The 19691-nt window shown below is 41.0% G+C and overlaps 1 protein-coding gene and 1 pseudogene across 1 annotated transcript; both read right to left on the reverse strand.

The window, feature by feature from the left end:
• Positions 1–5083: 5083 nt before the first annotated feature.
• On the reverse strand, positions 5084–5220 carry LOC123633578 (annotated as a pseudogene).
• A 2537-nt stretch (positions 5221–7757) lies between these two features.
• On the reverse strand, positions 7758–18942 carry LOC123631797 (HLA class II histocompatibility antigen, DRB1 beta chain-like). The gene is made up of 6 exons (XM_045541782.1): positions 18741–18942; positions 11383–11652; positions 9616–9900; positions 8813–8923; positions 8387–8410; positions 7758–8085 (listed from the first exon to the last, which is right to left on the reverse strand). The coding sequence occupies exons 1-6, from the start codon at positions 18838–18840 to the stop codon at positions 8072–8074; spliced, it is 804 nt and encodes a 267-aa protein (XP_045397738.1). The 5' UTR covers positions 18841–18942; the 3' UTR covers positions 7758–8071.
• Positions 18943–19691: the final 749 nt, after the last annotated feature.

Here is a 19691-nt window from a genome sequence, read left to right on the forward strand (position 1 = left end):
TTACTCTTGACATGATCAAGTACTCAGAAAATAAAAATAATAGATAAACTAATAGGTTAATACCTAAATTTAAATGGTGTTGCTAGATACAAAGTTAATATATATAAAACCAAATACATTATGCTCTACTAGAAACAAATAGAAAACAAAATCAAGAAAATGATACAGTTAGGAGTAGTATCCCCAAATATCAAATATCTAAAAATAAAGTTAACAAAAAAAATTAGCAAGATTTCTATACTGAAAACTTTAAAACATAATTGGGAGAAATTAATGGAATTAATATAAATGGAGAAAATGCCCAATTTAGGTATTATAATACTAAATATATTAAAGATGTCAGTTCTCTCCAAATTAGTCTATATTCAGTAAAATACCATTGAAAATCAAGGCAAAGTTTTTTGTTTGCTTGCTTGTTTTGTTTTGTTTCTTCTGTTTTCTTTTGGAGGAATGGGGGAATAATCAAGCTGAATTTAAAATTCATATGTAAATGCTAAGGTCTTAGGTTAGCCAAGGAAATTTTGAAAAATAAGAACAAAACTGGAAGAAATTCAGTTCAAGATAACATGATGTACTACACAGTTATATTAGTTAGCATAGTGTAGTGTCAAGTGTAGACAAAGTGGACAACAGAACAGAATATAAATAGAAACAGACCTCTCCCAAATACAATGCTCTAGTCTATGGTAGTACCATTGCAGAGCAACAGGGGAAAGACAGTCTTTTCAATAAATGCTGCTATGTTGTTTGATTATCCACGAGAAAATTTACCATGACACCTACTCAAATCATCAATAAAAATGGATTGAAATTGTTTAGTAGAATTTAACACTGAAGCAAACTTGGCTTTTAATTGCCTTTGAGGGATGGTTTGAGAAAGATGATTTCTTTATCAGATATAGATTATCTATTTTTTCAGTTTTGAAAATTTACGTGCAGGGCAGGTTAAAGAAGAGTGCAAATTATTTCCACTCACCTCATGGAAAAGTAGATGCTATTCCCTATCCCCTTGAATTTGTGCTGGCCCTATACTCACTTTGACAGATAGAATGTGAGAGAAATGATGTCTCACAAATTCTGAGCCTAAGTCTAAGGAAGTCTTGCAGCTTTTACCTTCCTCTCTTGGGACCCCCCCGAGTTCTTCAGGTAAAACATCTACTCTCATTGCTGACAGGACCACCTAGGTCATGTTAGAGACATGGAACCAAAGCAGAGAGAGTGTCCCTGTGACCTGGGTGAGCCTTCAGAAGACCCCAGCCCCAGGTACCATCTGACTGCAACCACGTGAAAGACCTTCAGTGAGGCCCATCCAGCTGAACTCAGTGAACTCCCAAAACTTTGAAAAATCATTACGTAGCTGAAATTTTAAGCCACTAAGTTTTGAGATGATTTATTACACAAAAGTAGTTAATGAAAATTGTGTTTTTCAAAGACTTTCATCTAAGATGTGAAATCTAATGGTACAAAATTCTTTATAACATCCTCTTAGTATCATTCTAATGTCCACAGATCTGTAGGAATGTCATCTTTTTCATTCCAGATGTTGACAGTTCATAATTTGGATTTTTTTCCTCCCCCCCCCCCCTTTTTAGTCTTTCAGGTGATTTATGAAAGAAAAAAGGAAAGAAAAAGAAAACTTTGGATTCTGTTTATTTTCTTTATTATATATCTATCTTCAATTTTATTAATTTCCTCTCATTTTATTTGTTCCTTTCTTCTGTTTTTTTGAGCTAAATGTGCATTTCTTTTCCTAGATTCTTCAATTAAAAGTTTAGATCTCTGATTTTTATATATTTCTCCTTTTATAATATAAACATTTAAATCTATGAATTTCCTTCTAAGGACTGCCTTGGTTGCATATCAAAAATTTTGAAAATCCATTTTATTATTTATTTTAAATTATTTGCTAATTTCTCTCCTGGTTTGTTGTTTGGCTAATCATAGATTATTTAGAAGTGTATTGCTTCACTCCCCCAAAATTGGTGATTTTCTCAATCTTACTGATTTGTAATTTGACAAGACTGTGATCAGAGAATATGTATGTATGATTTTAATCTTGTGAAAGTTATTGAGACTAGTTTAATGGGCATAGTATATGTTCTATTTCATGCATATTCTTTGTGCAGTTTAAAGAAATAGATATTCTGTAGTTATATATGTCAATTATAAATGCCAATTAGGTCAAGATGAGTGAAAGTATTGTTTGTGACTTGATTTCCTTGTTGATCTTTGTTTGCAAAACCTATAGAGATGTTTTTCTGCCCTCTACCTACCTCCCAAGTTCCCACACTGCCACCATGAACTCAGCAAAAGTTCTGGAAGGAGAATCAGCTGTCAGGGAAAATTAGAAATACATTCTGTTGGGGACTTCTATAGATTTCAATCCATCACTCAAGTCCACGGGGCTATTTAAAACTTTGCTGGTTCTCCTTACCCCATCACAATCTCCCTTTCTGTGCCAGGCCCAATCTTCCACCATGCTGAGATTCAGCAGATGACCCGAGACATAAGAGTGTCCCTGCTCACCTAAGTAGAATTTGTCCATCTCTGGAATTTGGGATTTGTAGACTTCTTTGCATCTATGCCTCTTTGAAGTCTTTAAAAATAAGATTCTTTTCTATTTTTTCCATTTAGTTTAGTTTATACTTTTTTGTTTTTGTAGTGAAAGTTAATGTTTCTTGTAACTTTCTAAATACTAACTGGCATTGTGATTTATAATTTTTTTCCAGTCCATATTTCATTCATTTAAAGCACTATATGTTATTCCTTTGTATTACTATACCACAATTGACCTTTCCTCTATCTAAAAATTCAGAATATTTATTTTCTCTTCTGTTACAGTTTTTATACATCATCTTGGACATATATGTGAGAATGTGTCTACAGTATAAACACCTAGAATGTAAGTACTGGATTATTCAAACTACCCAGGAGGTATAGCAATATATGCCCATATTGCCATGCGCAATATTCAAATGTCATCTTGCAGTGTTATCACTTCACATATTTTACAGTTTTCTGATGTACAGATTTTTATAATCAAGACAAGTTTACCAGTTTTTCTTTTAGAATTTGGACATGTTTTCATTATTCCAAACTCTGATGCAACAAATAGTAAATTTTATGTCTCCTTGATCACGTGAAGGATTGTTTCCTTAAGATAGATGTCTGGAAGTGGATTTTTGTTGTCATCAACATGTAACATGCTTTTTTTAAATGTTAATTCATGTATCAAACCACCATCCATTCACAATCCTTTTTAATTTAATTTCATTTCTTGTTACATCTTTTTTTAAAATTTCAAAGTATTACAGGGGTACAAATGTTTTTGGTTACATTGATCACTTTTGTTATGCTTGAGTCAGGGTTATAAGTGTGCCCATCACCCATTGTACCATTAGGTGGGTGGTTGCCCATCCTCTTCTCCCGCCTGTCCCCTGCTTGATTACCACTGAGTTTTACTTCCCTCTGTGCACACATGTGTTAGTTCTAATTTAATAATGAGTACATGTGGTGTTTGTTTTTTCATCCTTTAGATACTTCATTTAAGATAATGGTCTCCAGTTCCATCCAAATTGTTGCAAAAGGCCTTAATTCATCCTTCCTTGTGGCTGAGTGGTATTCCATAGCATACATATACCACATTTTGTTAATCCACTCATGAATGGATGGGCATTTGCGTTCATTCCACATCTTTGCAGCTGTGAATTGTGCTGTAGTAAACATTCGAGTGCAGGTGTGTTTTTCATAAAATGACTTTTTTCCTTTGGGTAAATACCCAGTAGTAGGATTGCTGGATCAAATGGTAGGTCTAGTTTTAGTTCTTTGAGGACTCTCCATACTGTTTTCCATAGAGGTTGTGATAATTTGCAGTCTTGATAACAGTATGTGAGAGAATCTATTCCCATAGAATCTTCTAAATCCTTTATTTAAAAACAATGACATTTCCTGATTTGGGGGGAGAAATAGTTCATCACATTGCTATTGAATTTGCATTTTTCTGATTATCAGTGAGTTTGAGCAAACATTTCATATTTATTGATTATTGGGATATTTTCGTCTGTAAATAGTCTATATCCTTTGCCCAATTTTCTGCTGGGTTTTTAAAAATTAAAATTTATTGATTGATTTTTGGACAATTTTACATAATACAAAAGTTTTGTATGTTTCAAAGTTTTCTTGGGCTTCACAAATTTCTTTTAATCTTGTTATTTTCTCCATGCAAAGAAATTTATAATTCAATTTTTTTCTCTGTGTCTTCTGGATTTTATGTCTTGCTTAGAAAATCTTAGTTTTTTTTAAAAGAATTATTTTATTAGGTTTATTAAGGCATAATTTGCATCTCACAAAATTCACTCGTGTAAAATTCAATGATTTTTGTAAATTAACATATTTGTGCAACTACCACCACAATACAGTTTTAGAACATTTCTATCACCTCCATAATTGCTCTATTTAGAGTTAGTTAATTCCTGCCCTTATCCCAAGCCCTAGGCACCCACTGATCTTCTGTCTATGTGTATAAATTTGCCTTTTATAGACATTTCATATAAATGAAATCATACGACATATAATCTTTTGTGTCTGGTTTCTTTCACTTACTGTAACATTTTTGAAGTTTACCAGTTTTATAGCATTTATCATCATTTTGTTCCTTTTTTTCTCTTTTATTATTTGTATAAATTTATGAGGTACAAGTATATTTTTGTTACATACATAGATTGCATACAGCGGTGAAGTCAGGGCTTTTAGAGTATCCATAATCCAAATAATGTGCATTGCACCTTTTTTTATTCTGAGACAGAGTCTCCCTCTGTTGCCCGGGCTAGAGTGCTGTGGCGTCAGTCCAGCTCACAGCAACCTCAGACTCCTGGGCTCAAGTGATTCTCCTGCCTCAGCCTCCTAAGGAGCTGGGACTACAACAGGCATGCACCACCGTGCCCGGCTAATTTTTTTCTATGTTTTTAGTTGTCCAGCTAATTTCTTTCTATTTTTAGTAGAGATAGGGTCTCACTCTTGCTTAAGCTGGTCTTGAACTCCTGACCTCGAGCAATCCTCCTGCCTTGGCCTCCCAGAGTGGTAGGATTACAGGCGTGAGCCACTGCACCTGGCCCACTGTACTTTTTAAGTAATCTTTCATCATCCCAGAGTACAAGGGATGAGCCTTGCCCTGGGAAAACCACCTTCATGATCATGGCATCTCCCCTGCCAGGTGAGTATACTTTTGTTTCTTCTTACTGGTGAATAGTATTACATTGTATGGGTGTAGCACATTTGTTTATCCATTTACTAATGGAGGGATGTTTGGATTGTTTCCAGTTTGGGGCTATGTGGCTATTGCTGCTCTGACCATTTGTACACGTATCTTTGTGACGATGTTTCCACTTCTTTTTGGTAGATTCCAAGGAGTGAACTTGCTGGATCACATGACAAATGTATATTACACTTTTTAAGAAATTGCCTAAGTATCGTCCAAAGTACTTTTAACATTATACACTCTCACCAGCAAGGCTTAGAAAAATCTATGATCTTCTAACATAATTATGATGGTGATAGTAACAAAAATAATAACACTTGTTTTATTAATTTTATATTTTCTTTCTATGTTTCAATTTTATTCATCAGGGATCCATTTTGTAAAAGGAATGAGTTTGGAATATGCCTTATCAACAAATTGGAACTCTCCATTTATCTTAAACTAAATCTCAACTGTTTGAGTTTATTATTCTGGACTCTGTTCTACTAGTGTTTTTAATCAATGATTCAGTACAGTACCAAAGCGTATTTATTAAAACACATGTATACTATGTTTTAGCATCCTGTAGAGCTCCTTATCCCTTATTATATGTCTTTGTTTTCAAAGATTTCCCTGGAAAATATATTTTCATCATAAAACTACATAACCGCATACTGTATTAAATCCTAAAAACAAGCATTTTTCTGCTTTTTTTTATCATAATTTGGTTAATGGCTGTCATTTAATATTCAACATGCTTTTTTTTTTTTTTTTTTTGAGACAGAGTCTCACTCTGCTGCCCGGGCTAGAGTGCTGTGGCATCAGCCTAGCTCACAGCAACCTCAAACTCCTGGGCTCAAGCGATCCTCCTGCCCCAGCTGCCCGAGTAGCTGGGACTACAGGCATGCACCGCCATGCCCGGCTAATATTTTCTATATATTTTTAGTTGCCCAGCTAATTTCTTTCTATTTTTAGTAGAGACGAGGGTCTTGCTCTTGCTCAGGCTGGTCTCGAACTCCTGAGCTCAAGCAATCCTCCTGCCTCGGCCTCCCAGAGTGCTAGGATTACAGGCGTGAGCCACCGCACCCAGTCTCAATATGCTTTTTAAAAAAGACTCAAAACCTTGAATTGAAGATGCCTATCAAGAATCTATAGGCCTTCATGAGGAAAATAGCTAAAATACTAACAATCTAATAGTACCAGAAATTGTTTCCCTACCCTAAAGTCATTCTCTCCTACCCCAACTGACATTTTTCTTTTGAAAAAGATATGCTTTTGCCCCTTGTCTTCCCATGTGTGTCAGGCCCACTCCACAAAGCTTGGATCATGGTTTGTCTGAGCCCACACTGTGCTCCTATGGTCTGTCCAATGTGTGAGGAAGTGGGTCTAATGGGAACAATCTGGGAAAAGCTTAGTTGCTCTTTTTAAAAGCACACAGGAAGAAATAGTTTCCTTTTCCTGCCTTTGGAAGATGTGAGAATACGAAATCTATTTCTCCAGGTGTCCTTCCACCACCTCAGGAAAGCTGACCTGCTGTGTACAAGAGAGATGAGCTATCGAGTTCCAGGATTGTCGGTGATGCCGCTGGCCTGCTGACTTGAGCTCTACCTGCTGTGTGAAATAATGAGTGAAGAAAAACAAAGCCAGTTCGACTGGCTTTCCTGCTACTCGCCACAGAAGGCATCTTCATTGAGATAGTCATTCCCTACATTTTAATTCTGCCTTGTAATTTCACACCATGGGTCTCATGTAAAATGAGAAAAATCGTTTCTTCATCTCACGGAAAAAGCGAGAGCATAGTCACAACCCTGGGATCAAACAGAACAGACATGACTATCAGCTTATTCAATTCCTATAAGATAACGTGCTTTGCACAAATAATACATAATTAAAAATAAAGTATACATAAAATAAACCTTTAATTTGATTGAAAATAAGATAATAGTTGTCTCTGACAGTGGAAAAATTGTGTTCAATGATTATTAATGTGAAATAAACTTCTGAATTGGTTATCTGCTTTTTAGATTTGACTTAAATTTGAAATTGACTTTTCAGATGGAACAAAGTAGCAGGACCCTTCATCTTCGTAATCAGCTTCCTTGCCTTGCTCTGAAATCTATCCAACTGCTTTATAATAGTATATTATTGAAGTCTACAGAATTTAGAGCTATATACTGATACTTTCTAGCTTGCTTCTCAGTATATACTGTTGTCAAGTTTGTTTCAATTGTTTTAGTCTGTTTTCAGTTTTTATGTATTGCCTTTTTAAACTTTTGACGTAAATTTTTAAATTTTTTATAATTGATAAAAATTATACAGTATATTTATGGTGTACAGCATGATGTTTGGATGTACGTCTACACTGTGGAATGGCTGAATCAAGCTCTTTAACATATGCGTGACCTCACATACTTATCACGTATAAATGAAAACCACTATTGTATTGGGATGTGATCTTCTCTTTCTGTTTTCTATTTCTTGTCCTTTAAGCTGTATGAAGCACATGATTTTTCACTCCATGTTTATGTGAGAAAAATTTAATAAAGGAATTCAGCACAAGGTGAGTTCAGAGGCACAGGAGGCAGTAAGGGTTGGGTACAAAGGGGACCAGGAAAGAATGGACATAGGTCCTGAGTCAACACTGGGATGTCCAGGCCAAGGGCAAGGGCTGAGGAAGCCATGAGGGAGGACGTTTTCTGCAGGGTCAATGAACCAGGAGTGAACAAGGTCCTGGGAAGGCACTCTCTCTCTGTGCAAGAATAAGCCAAGCAGGAAACCTCTTCATGCTGGGAAGCTGAGACAGAAGTTTCTTCCTTGAGTGTCAACATCTTCACCTCAGCTCAGGAGTCCTGCAGAAAACAGAGAAGAGTGTTGTTTTCAGCCTTAACTCTACACACAGCTCTTCTCCCCTCTTTCAGGGCCCCATGTGAGAGGACTGCAGGAAGAAGAAAAAATATCACGTCTTCCTGAGCCAGTGCTACTGCAGAGCACAGGCTTTTACTACGCGGAGAGAAGACGCTTTACTGGAAACTGCCTGATCAGGAATTTGGATCCCACTGTTTCCCATTACTTCTGTCTTGTGTCTTGCCACTTTCCCCATTGTTCTAGAGAAACTGGATCTGTCTCTCAAAGAGGATGAAAGGGCATTACCTGTTGGCTGAAGTCCAGAGTGCCCTGGGAAAGAGAGGGAAAATATATACTTAAAAGCTGTGGAATCAAATTTGTCCTCAAATACAATGTCCCCAGGCCCAGATCTCCCAAATGAGATTTCTCTGACACCTCGACCCACACCAGGAGAGCCAGAGAGTGAGCAGAAACTGAGAGCATGTGACCCAGGCAGCTTCTGTCAGACAAATCTAGTGGAATTTCATTAGCCTTATGTGGGCCATAAGCCCTTATGCTTTGACATCGTAACCAGGGATTGTTGATTTTGGGATTTTAGGGAAATGTGAGGTCAACTGGGGGAAGAAGGCTTTACACAGGGCCACGGACACACGGAGAACTAGCCTCGGCACAGCCGTATTTCTTCCTCCAGGAAAGTGTATGGAGAGACTCAGCTGCCAACAGATTCCTTACCTTTCTGATTCCTGAAGTAGATGAACAGCCCGACCCCAAGGAAGAGCAGACCCAGAACAAAGCCCCCGACTCCACTCAGCATTTTGCCCTGTGCAGATTCAGACTGTGCTCCTGAGAGAAGAAGCCAGGTTTAGTGATTTTTATCCCAATCCAACTTCTCTAATTGACACCCTGTGATTCAGAGCTTTGACAATGGGGGAAGAAGTTTGCCTTGGAAGCACCAAAATAATTGGCCCTTTCTGGAAGAGATTTTAAAATCACAGTTAGGAGCTACAAGGCCCAGGCATTGAACTCACTCAGTACCACCCTGACATAAAGCAGGACTTGAACATATGACAAACAAAAAGCCTGGAACTCAGTGAGGTTAAGTAGTTTATCTAGAGTGACACAGCTAATAAAAGGCAGAGCTGAGATCAGACTCCCCTCCCATGAGGAAGGCCCCTACATCGCTCATCTTCTCAGATCTCAATGAACGACTCAGAGTGACAGCAACGGGGACGCCAGAAGTACAATCCCAGCCCCAGAGGCAGGGCCTGGTGCCCAGGGCCAAGGGGGTAATCATGACCTTTGACATCATGAAAGCTTCAAAACAGGGACAGCCTCTTTTCTGCCTGATTGCTTCCCCAGGGGATATAAGTGTTTCTAGAAACTACCGCAGGGCTACTCTAGTAACCTGTGCTGAAGGAGAGGAAAACATGGAGCAAATGAAAATATGATGTGGGAGAGGAGAAACCAGACCCTCAGGGATAAGCAAAGTCCCCTTCTTGGTGGGTGAGAAATGTATGAGGTTAGAGGCTGCTCACTCCATTCCACTGTGATGGGGCTCATGCGGCTTGGGTGCTCCACTTGGCAGGTGTAAACCTCTCCACTCTGGGGAACTATTTCAAGCATCACCAGGGTCTGGAAGGTCCAGTCTCCATTCTGGATCAGGCCTGTGGAGGAGACCACCGCAGCCTCCTCTTCCCGGCCATTCCGGAGCCACTTGACTTCAATGTTGCCGGGATAGAAACCATTCACAGAGCAGACCAGGAGGTTGTGGTGCTGCAGGGGCTGAGTCTTTGCAGGATACACGGTCACCTTAGGCTCAACTAGGAGGAAAAAGACAGAGGGAATAAGTGAGGAAGACAGAGTAAGTCTCCTGGTTGGCTGTCCTGCCTCCCTCCAAATCCAGGCTCGGTCTCAGGCAGGCCTCCACTCCAGCAAAGCCGGACATGCGGCCAACAGTGTAGCGTCATGAGCCGTGAATTTAATCCTTACAGCGGGGACCTATTAGATTTTAGAGATGTTGAGGAAAATTGTGTTTGTTTTTTTTTTCATAGCTTGAAACTGCTATTTATTATGGAGTTGAAGTGTTTGAAAATCTTTGCAAAGCATATGTTGTACTAATTAACAGTGTGATTTCTGGAGCCAGGCTGCCTGGTTTGGATCCAGGCTCCTGCTAATTGACACTGGGGGAGTTTTTCAATTGCTCTGTGCCTCATCTTTCTCACCTATAATGGAAGATAATAATACTAGTTTATCTCATGAGATTATGTGAGGATTAATGTACCTAAAATACATGAAACTATGACTTACACGCAGCCTTCAATTTCTGTTAGCTACTTATTATCCTTGTTTACCCTGAGAGAAAAGTACGACTCAAAGCAGTATGGATAGACTGGGGGCAGAGCAGGGTGCACGGGGTACGGAGTGTGGAGCTTTAGGAATGCTACCTCCAGGCGCTCACACCTTAGAACGCCACAGAAACGGCTCTGCCATGGGAAGGAGGCACAGAAAGAAGTTTCTCTAACTCTATGAGTTGAGTCTCTAGAAAAGCATGAGTCGTAAAGGAGGGAGTAAGGAAAAGTCATTCATTTAAAAAGGTTCTTATATTTACATTGAGCTGATCAATCCGTCTCCATTGCAAAACAAGCATAATTATTATTAGAGCTATCATTTTCAAGCCTAGATTAATACGTACCTACTTAAATACTATTAGCATTGTTATAAAAATAGTAACACTATGTTAACAAATTGTAATTAAAAAGCTAGTTTCACAATCATTTTCACTACATAAAAATATATACAGTGAGGAAAAAAGTTGCAAAAAATTTAGCCCTGAAAGAAGCCTCAGAAAGGCCAGAAGTGCCTCAGAGGTCTCCTCACTTCCCCTAAAATCAGTCTAATACTTTTTCCGAATGAAATGCTTCTGCAAACAAACACTACACTTACTTCGGAGGTGTCAGGATCACGAAGGGTTTGGGGACAGTCTGTGACTAGACCAGCCTCCTCACATTGCCCCAAACCGTTTACATTCCTCTTCTCTCCTCCCCTGAAGCTCCACCGCAACCACAGACACCGCACGTCCCTGCCCGCATCTCTGCCCGCGGCAGGTAAGGTCCCGTCCGTCCCGGCGCCCCGCACCGCCGCCGCCTCCCAGCCGCCGCCTCCGCCACGGCGGCCACCGAGGACAGCCGAAGCCCCTCCGCATCCCTCCCGCCACAGTCACGCGCCGTCCCCGGCATCTCTCTCCCCGCCGCCTCGTAACTTCCGCTCGCTCACAGTCCTAGTCTCTCTCCCAGCCCGCTCACCTCGCCGCCGCACGGTGAAGCTCTCCACGACCCCGTAGTTGTGCCTGCAGAACGTGTCCACCGCGGCCCGCGCGTCATCCAGGATGTCCTTCCGGCTGTTCCAGTACTCGGCGTCCGGCCGGCCCAGCTCCGTCACCGCCCGGTACTCCCCCACGTCGCTGTCGAAGCGCGCGTACTCCTCCCGGTTGTAGAAGTATCTGTCCAGGAACCGCACCCGCTCCGTCCCGTTGTAGAAATGACACTCAGGCTTAAACTGCTCCAGGAAACGTGCTGTGGGGACACGAAGGATCCGGTCACGCGCGACTTCCCGGCAGACACTGACGGCGACGCCCACGGTCCGGGGCGCCCTGGGCGGGGCGCGGGGACAGGCGTGGCGCCCCCCACACACACCGCAGCCCCCGCGGGCTCCTCTCCCGCTGCCGGCACCCAGGGAGGCCGCGGGGCGGGAGACCCTCCGAGCCGAGCCGCTGGGGACCCGCGAGCCTCTGCCGCAAACCGCGGCCTCGCGCGGCCTCCCCCCACCCGCTCCTGCCGGTCCCTGAACTCCACCCTCCGCCTTCGTCCCTAAATGCCGCCTTCGGGCCGCCTTCCGCCGCCGGGAGCCGAGCAGGGGAGCCCGACCCTCCCTCCGCGGGAGGAGCTTTTAAAGTGGAGTGAAAGTGACGCGCACAGAACACACACAGGACTGAGCCACGCAGAAAGGGAAGTGCGGCCTTCTCTAACAGAACAATAGGATGATCTGGGGTTAGGTTTGTTCCAGGTGGGAACCCGAAAAGTATGTATAGGACAGAATGCGGTTAATGCAAAACTTAGGCTTGTGAAACAATAGTTGGAGGAGACTGGGGAGTCCCGGACTTTGTAGATTTGACAGACAGCTGCAGCTGGCATTGCTTCCCCTCCCTCCCTGATGGAGACCAAGGCTGTCCCTCCCTGGCTCTCCTGAGAAGGACGACGCCAGAGCAGAAGGATGGATGTGACTGGGACAAAAGGGTTGTAGGAGTTGGTTGTTTGAAGAAGAATTTACTACAAACAGCTGTTCTGCCCACCGTCCTCTGCCATAGGCGAACTGCAGGTAGCAGGAAGCGGTTCTTCACCTGCCAGTTGGGCTCAGAAACAAAGAACTGAACAGGGCAGGTGGGAGGGGGTCGGCTATCCCCGTTTATAAAAAACCCTCACTAAACCCCCTTCTGTGCTGACCCTCTTTTCTGCTCAGCGCACTCTCCCAGGGGTGAATAAACCAGCCGTGCTGCTCCCACACAGCCTGTGTGTGAAATCTGTCCTTTGGGTCATTCACCCTGTCACTGAGTTACATTAGGGAACCAGAGAAGGGCTCTCTGAAGAGTGACAGGTAAGACATGAGGTGAATGGTTAAGTTGCTGTGGGCAGGGGACAGAGTGGAGCATGTGTATTTATGTCTGGACAAGAAGGAGGGCACATTTCAGGTAAAGGTAAAACCACGCTCAAAAGCTTGAAAGAATGGATAAACTTCTGCAAGAAACCAGAAGGAAGTTCACTGAAGCACAGAGTGAGGGGAGGGAGGGTGTAAGATTAGGCTGGAGAAATCACAGAAAGTCAGGCACTTAAAAGCCTTGTGTGTGGTGTTAGGATTTTGGATTATACTAAATGCAATGGGAAACTACCAAAGAAGTCTAAGGAGATTATAACCATTATCCCAACATAGGTCCACAAACGCTTTTTTACCTTTTTAAATCCAGAAAGCTCAGAAATCCAGTTGTTTTTTAATTTGCTGCCAAAATTCATTTGGCAAATCTGATCTGAAGAGTTAAGGGGTCCAAGGTGTTTCAGAGTCTTATTGGTGACATGTGCCTCTGAGTTTCAATATATATAAACATACGAGTGTAAATATGCACATATATACTGTATATATATATATTTTGATGTTTTTGTCTTTATATTTATTTGGACTGTGCAAATGTCAAAAAGTCAAAGAATAATTGCTGTGGTTGATAAAAGTGAGATGAATAGATGGAAGCACGTTACATTATCAACAGTACAGAATGTAGAATTACTTCAGAAATCTGAGGCATTTTACTGAAAAATATTTGCAGCAACCATCAATATTTATGACTTATAATAGCAAGTTGTTGAAAATTGATATAGCGATGCCCAATAACTCATCAAAATTTTGAGGACTAAAAATAAAACTGAAGATCTTAAACTTGCACTGATTGAATGGACTCAACAAGAAAGTGGTGAATTTATGCAACTGTCTAGTTTGGTAATGAAACAAGCAAAAATAAACCACGAAGACCTGACCTGGGAGGTGAGTATATGTATTAATAAAAAGTATGAGTCTAGAATTATTTAGAAGTAGCACAGTGTAAACCAGTGTTCTCAGCCTTGGCGCTACTGACATTTTGGACCAGACAGTTTTTACTTGGGGGCCATGCTGGGGGACTGTCTACTGGTGTCCTTGGCCTCTATTCATTAGCTGTCAGAAGAAATCCCTGCTGTGACAACCAAAAATGGCTCCAGACATTGCCAAATGTTCCCCAGGGGGTGGGAGGAGAAGGGAGGAAGGCAGGGAGAGAGGGAAGATGATCTATTCCTGGGTGAGAACCACTGGTGTAAACCATCTGAAAAATCTGTGGTGAAAAAACCACTATTAATCATAGAGCAGCTGAGAACTACATTAAAAAATCAACCAACATTATATCTGTTGAAAATCTTTGTCCTTCATAAATTTTTAGGAATCAGTCCCAGGGCAGAGCTATTTTTCTAGCAAAGTGAATTTATTCAGAACCAAAGTTTATTGATTTCTTTGCTTTGCCCATCAGACACCAAGTCATATAATTTATCTTTCACATCATCTTCCATCTTAGTTTCTCTGCCACTGCCCACTGCTTATCTACAGTGATAAACTACAGCCACAGCCATTTAATTCCTGTTCAATGCCCCAACTAATTCATTTTCTAACTTTCAGTCTCTTATTCCCAACAATACAAGTGGGCATCAAATTAACAGCGTTGGCCCTTATTTCTGTAGTCAAGTCGCCTCAGAAGGGGAGAAACTGAGATGACATTCTCATATAGACTTCACAAGCCTCCTTTTGCCTTGTAAGAGGAGTGCACTCTGGATCAGACAAGGTCTATCTTATTATTCACAAATTCTCTAAGTACCTTCTTCACAGATGAGAAAGTTAAAAAATAAAAATGTGTGAAGTTGCTGTCACTGTAGCTTACATGGCTAACACTGTAGTCCATGCTTATGTGCCCAACTTAGAGTTGCCAGATTTAGCAAATAAAAAGTACAGGATGCTCAGTTAAATTTGGATTTCAAATAAATTGCTGTTGTTTATCCAGATTTCACTGGGCATCTTGTATTTTATTTGACAACCCTTGCCCAGCTTGCTAATAAAACCTCAGAAAAAGAAGGGATTTAATAATACTTCTTTGTGTTCTTCAACACATACCCATGATAGCCAGCACATAGTGTGAACCTATATGGAACTTTCAAATGCAAAATGAATCAAAGTTTCTCCTGTATATTGGAACTAGCAGCCCTTGCATCTTTCCCCCATCCTAAGACACACCTTGGCACACATGAACATCAGAAATTCTATCAGCAATTCAGAGCCAATCTAGTCATTATTCACTAATGGTGGTTGGAATCTCAGGCTCTAGAATCAGAAAATATGAATTTAAACATGACCTCTTCTACTTGGGTTAATTTTTAACAAGCATGAGACTTTTTTCTTTATCTATAAAGTGGATTTAATAATAGCATATTTGTCACAAGATTACTGTTAAGTGTAAAATTAAGTAGTGACTCTTCTTAGTGCTGATCACATAATGAACACTCAAATATATTTGCATCTTAATTTGTATAACCCCTGTAAATGCAAGCTTGTATTATCTTTCTATCCCTTAACTCCTAAAACAAATAATATCTTCATCATGATTTGGCAATTGTCTTCTCTTAATTTTATCAGTAATTAACATTTTGAACACACAAGTACCAAAACACTGGTTTGTGTATAATAATGCAATATACCTAAACCTAACACAAAAAGAATATGCTGACATAGAAAAGAGGGACTTTCTATACACTCAGATTTATACTGCAATCTCATTTCTAGCACTAATGTGACACTGGATAAGTTACTTGTATCCTTTGAATTTTAGATTCCATAAGAAGTATATGTTTTTAAATGCTGCAGATATGAAAGGCTAGTTATTAGCATTGCATACTGAAATGTATAGGACGGGTACATAGTCACTACAGAATGTTACAATGCTCCATGCTGCTAGAGACCAACTTTGTTCACCACTCCCTTCTCATCGCCTAGTGTAATATTTGATATATTCTTTTTTAAAAGGCATTTCCAAATATTCTGTAAATGTCTCATATATTCTGTCACTAATAAATATTGGCAGTATGAGTTAATGACCTTTTGCATAACTAGTCACCAGTGTATACAAGGGCCAGCTAGTGCATCCTTGCTAATGCCTGAACATCTCTCTCAAGTCCTGTTGCTTCTCTTCAGCCTGTTTATTCTTTTCCTTAGGTCCAGCTGGCTCCCTGACCCCAGAGCACAGTACTTCTCTGAGGCCCGCTACTCAAAAGAGCCAACCATCATCCAGCCCTCACTTCTACTTCCTCTTCGAATGGTCCAATCCAGTTTCCAGCCTGGGTACTGCACTGACTCACATGTCAAGTCCACCAACCCCAGTGCTCACTTCTGTCTCACGTTCTCACTTCACACATTTAGTGGTAGTCACCACAACTGGCCACCCCCCACACACACACCTTGAAAAAAGTCTGTTTTCCTTGACTTTCATGAGTCATGTTTTCTTGATTTTTCTCCAACATCACTGGGGCTCCTTCTCAGTCCCCTTTGCTGGCCCTCAGCCCTCTTTTCTTTTTCTACACACGGCCTATCTCCCTATGTAATCTCTTCCACTTCCCTGGAATTTAACACAGTACATGTGTCGGTGATGCCAACATAAGTACCTCCAGCCCTGGCCTCACCTTGAACTCCAATGTCTTATATTCAACTGACCTCCTGATGGCTTCACATAAATATCAGAAAAATCACCTCAAACTTACCTTAAACAAACCTTTACTTCTAACCACCCACTTCAGATTGTTTCCTCCCACATTCTTCCCTATCTCCATAAACAGCATCACCATCGACCTATTTATCAAGACAAAATCCTAAGAAATAAGCTTGATTTCCTACTCCCCTTAGATTTAACTCATTAACAGGTTATGCAAGAACATATTTCGAATATGTTCACTTCACCTTTATCACTGCTGCACTAAATGAAGCCACAAGCCTGTCTTCCCTGGACAATATTGCTGTGCTCCTAAATGGTCTCCCTGACTCTACTCATGAACCCCAACTATCCAATCTCCACATAGTAGCTAGAATTATTTTTTAATTGAATATAAATTGACTCTCCTTGTAACATTCCAGTAGCTTCCCATATCTATTTAAATAAAATTCAAATTTCTTACCTGGGCCATCAGTGCCCAATCTGATGAGGCTTCTGTCTTCCTGTCCACCCTGCCTCATCTCATGCTACCACACCCCTTTGCTTGCTACACGTCAGCCACTCTAGCTTTCTTTCTCTCCCTTAAACACAGCACACGTCTTCCTACACCTTGACCTTCCCCCTGTTCCATCCCCCTGGGAACACTTGTCCCTTAGATCTTCACATAGCTGTCTGTCATTATTCTTGTCTCAGCTAAACGTCACTTTTTCAGGGAGAACTCACTAACCATGTGAACTGAAGTTGGATGAATCCCATTCTCTCTGTCCCATCACCTCACTGTTTATCATATCATTTTCTGTCTTCTCTGATATTAGGTATGTTACATGAGAGCAAGGACCTTTTCTATCTGATTCAAATAGAATTCTCTGAACCTAGAACAGAGCCTAGTATATAATAGTTGCTCACAAAAATATTTGTGATCTAAACGAATAAACTAGGGTTCTGGGAATTGATCACTGGGGGGATCTTGGAAAGCAAGAGGGGGCTCAAGCTCCAACACTCTTTTATTCTGATGACACCCTATATCCCTTCCACTCCCTGTGAGAAATGCAGGCAAACTTCCTCTTTCTCCTCCTTCTAGTGGAAGAAAGAGTCACAGGAAAGCAAATGGTGATTTTAGGAAACAGGGAAATTTTCATTAAGTTTCATCTCTTTTGATGGATCTCATAGTGCTGAGGGTTTGTGCAAGCTTCAGGGATTTTCAGTAATGATGATGACATAGCTGGGGAAAAAATACAGAGGAACTGGAGGTAGAGGTAACCAGACATGGCTGATTAAGGAAAACAAGGCATGATGAATGAAACTGAATTTATGAGATTTAGAACAAGACCCCAGTAGAACAATGAGCTTGCTTAACTTGCTTATTGGCTTTCGGCCCTATGGGATGATAACAACCTTCACGTTTTCTCTGTAATCCCACTCAAGGTATATGGTTTGAACCACATGAAATTGCTGATACTTGACTATTTTCAACTTACAAAAATAGAACTTTATATAATTTATTTTACACTAGTTGAATCCCTCTTGCGAGCTCAGACTGGAGAATACGGTAGGTATAGGAGAAACTAGTATAGAAAGGTTCAAAGTAGATTCATGATGAACACTAACTTGTGCTAGGTTTTCAGAGGATGCCCTAAGTCCTTTAAGGAACCAAAGAACACAGCACAGATGCTCCTTGTCCATAGGGTCATTCCAAGTACTAAGGGTCTCTGCCTCAGCTCCAGGCTGCTTTCCCCAGGAGAAAGAGAGAGAGCTAACCCCAACTTCTGTAAGAGAACCTCTAGTATGAGGATACAGCCTTTATGAACACTGGCATTCAGGGGTAAAGAAAGAAGATGATGAGAGACGCCTTTTGATACATCTTCACACATTAGGGAGAGGCACCAACACCACAGATCCTGTTGAGGACATAACACAGGATCCTCTAGGAGAGACTCTGAATTCCTTTTGACTCTCCATAAAATTTTCAGAGAAACCTTCCATTTTCTGGCATAACTCAACACAGTAAAGGGAAGTGCTGTAAGAGGAATTTATTTTAACATCATTATTTCTAAATCCTCTCAAGACCCTGAGGAAATGTGATACAAATCTGGAAATTTTACTGAAGGAGAGTTGAGAAGAAACCTTCTATACGGAGGCCTCTTACACAGGTCTCATAAAGAGGGCAAGTAGCCAGGCTTCTTCTATTGCAGAAATAATTTGGGATCCATATGATAAAGATAGGTGGTCCCTGAAGAAAATGTCACAATTTTTTAAGGGACATAACGGGAACACAGAGACAAAGTTAACTTCCTTTCTTCCCCCGCCCCGAATAACCCAGCACCCAAAGTGTGCACTTACGTCGGGTGTCCCTACCCAAAGCCAGGGGAGGGCTCAGCATCATCAGTATCACTGTCAGAGCTGCCGTCCAGGAGCCTCCAGGGAACCACAGACACACCATGCTGGAGAACAGGAAAGGACAGGCGCTAGAGGAGCAGGCACGTCTCGCTCAATAAGAACTATGTCCCTCCTCCACCCGCATCTCAAATAATAGGAACCAAGGTATTCATTGCTTTGCTCTTTGATTGGGTAATCTTAGTGTGGGAGAACCAATCAGCATCAGAGATGAACTGCATCATCAGTTGCTGGTCAGAGATTCCCCATGAAGGTCCTATTCTGAAACTTCGATTTTCCCTCATTAAAGGATTGTTTTAAGTTAGTACTTTAAAGATTTAATCTAGTTGCATCTGAAACGCTTTAATTGGGCCCCTATTGTGAGCCAGCTCTGTGGCTGGTCAGTGATGTGTTCACAGGTTTGAGCCTTGTGGAAACATTCATCTCCCACTTTAAGACGAGCTGATCAGACAAGTGTGTGTGTGAGCTTGTCTAGGAGAAAGGGGATGGAGGGAACGTGACTGCAAGTCTGGAGACCTTTAATCTGGTCCTCCTTGCACCATAATTTAGTGTCGTAGACTTGGGAAAATGACTTAATTTCTCACAGTTGAAATGGAGGCACTGTGGTCTTTCAGATATTTCAATACTGGAAAATGCTGTGATTCTGCAGATACCTCAAGAAGCAGCATCCCCTGGTAACTGATGACATGACAGAATTATGGCTGTTAATTGGAGAGTATAATCAGTACCTCTTTACAGGTAGGGAAATCTCTGGTAAACTAAAGGAAAGTGAAAGTTAGTTAATAATTTAATCCGAGTAAAAAGGTTTTTCAAGTTTGTCTCCTGAGGCTGTCACCAAGTTTAGTGGCACCTCCAGAACACACACAGGCAAGGGTCTTAGAGGAGCCCATCTATGTG

This window comes from Lemur catta, chromosome 2 (assembly GCF_020740605.2).
Source record: "Lemur catta isolate mLemCat1 chromosome 2, mLemCat1.pri, whole genome shotgun sequence".
Classification (NCBI taxonomy): domain Eukaryota; kingdom Metazoa; phylum Chordata; class Mammalia; order Primates; family Lemuridae; genus Lemur; species Lemur catta.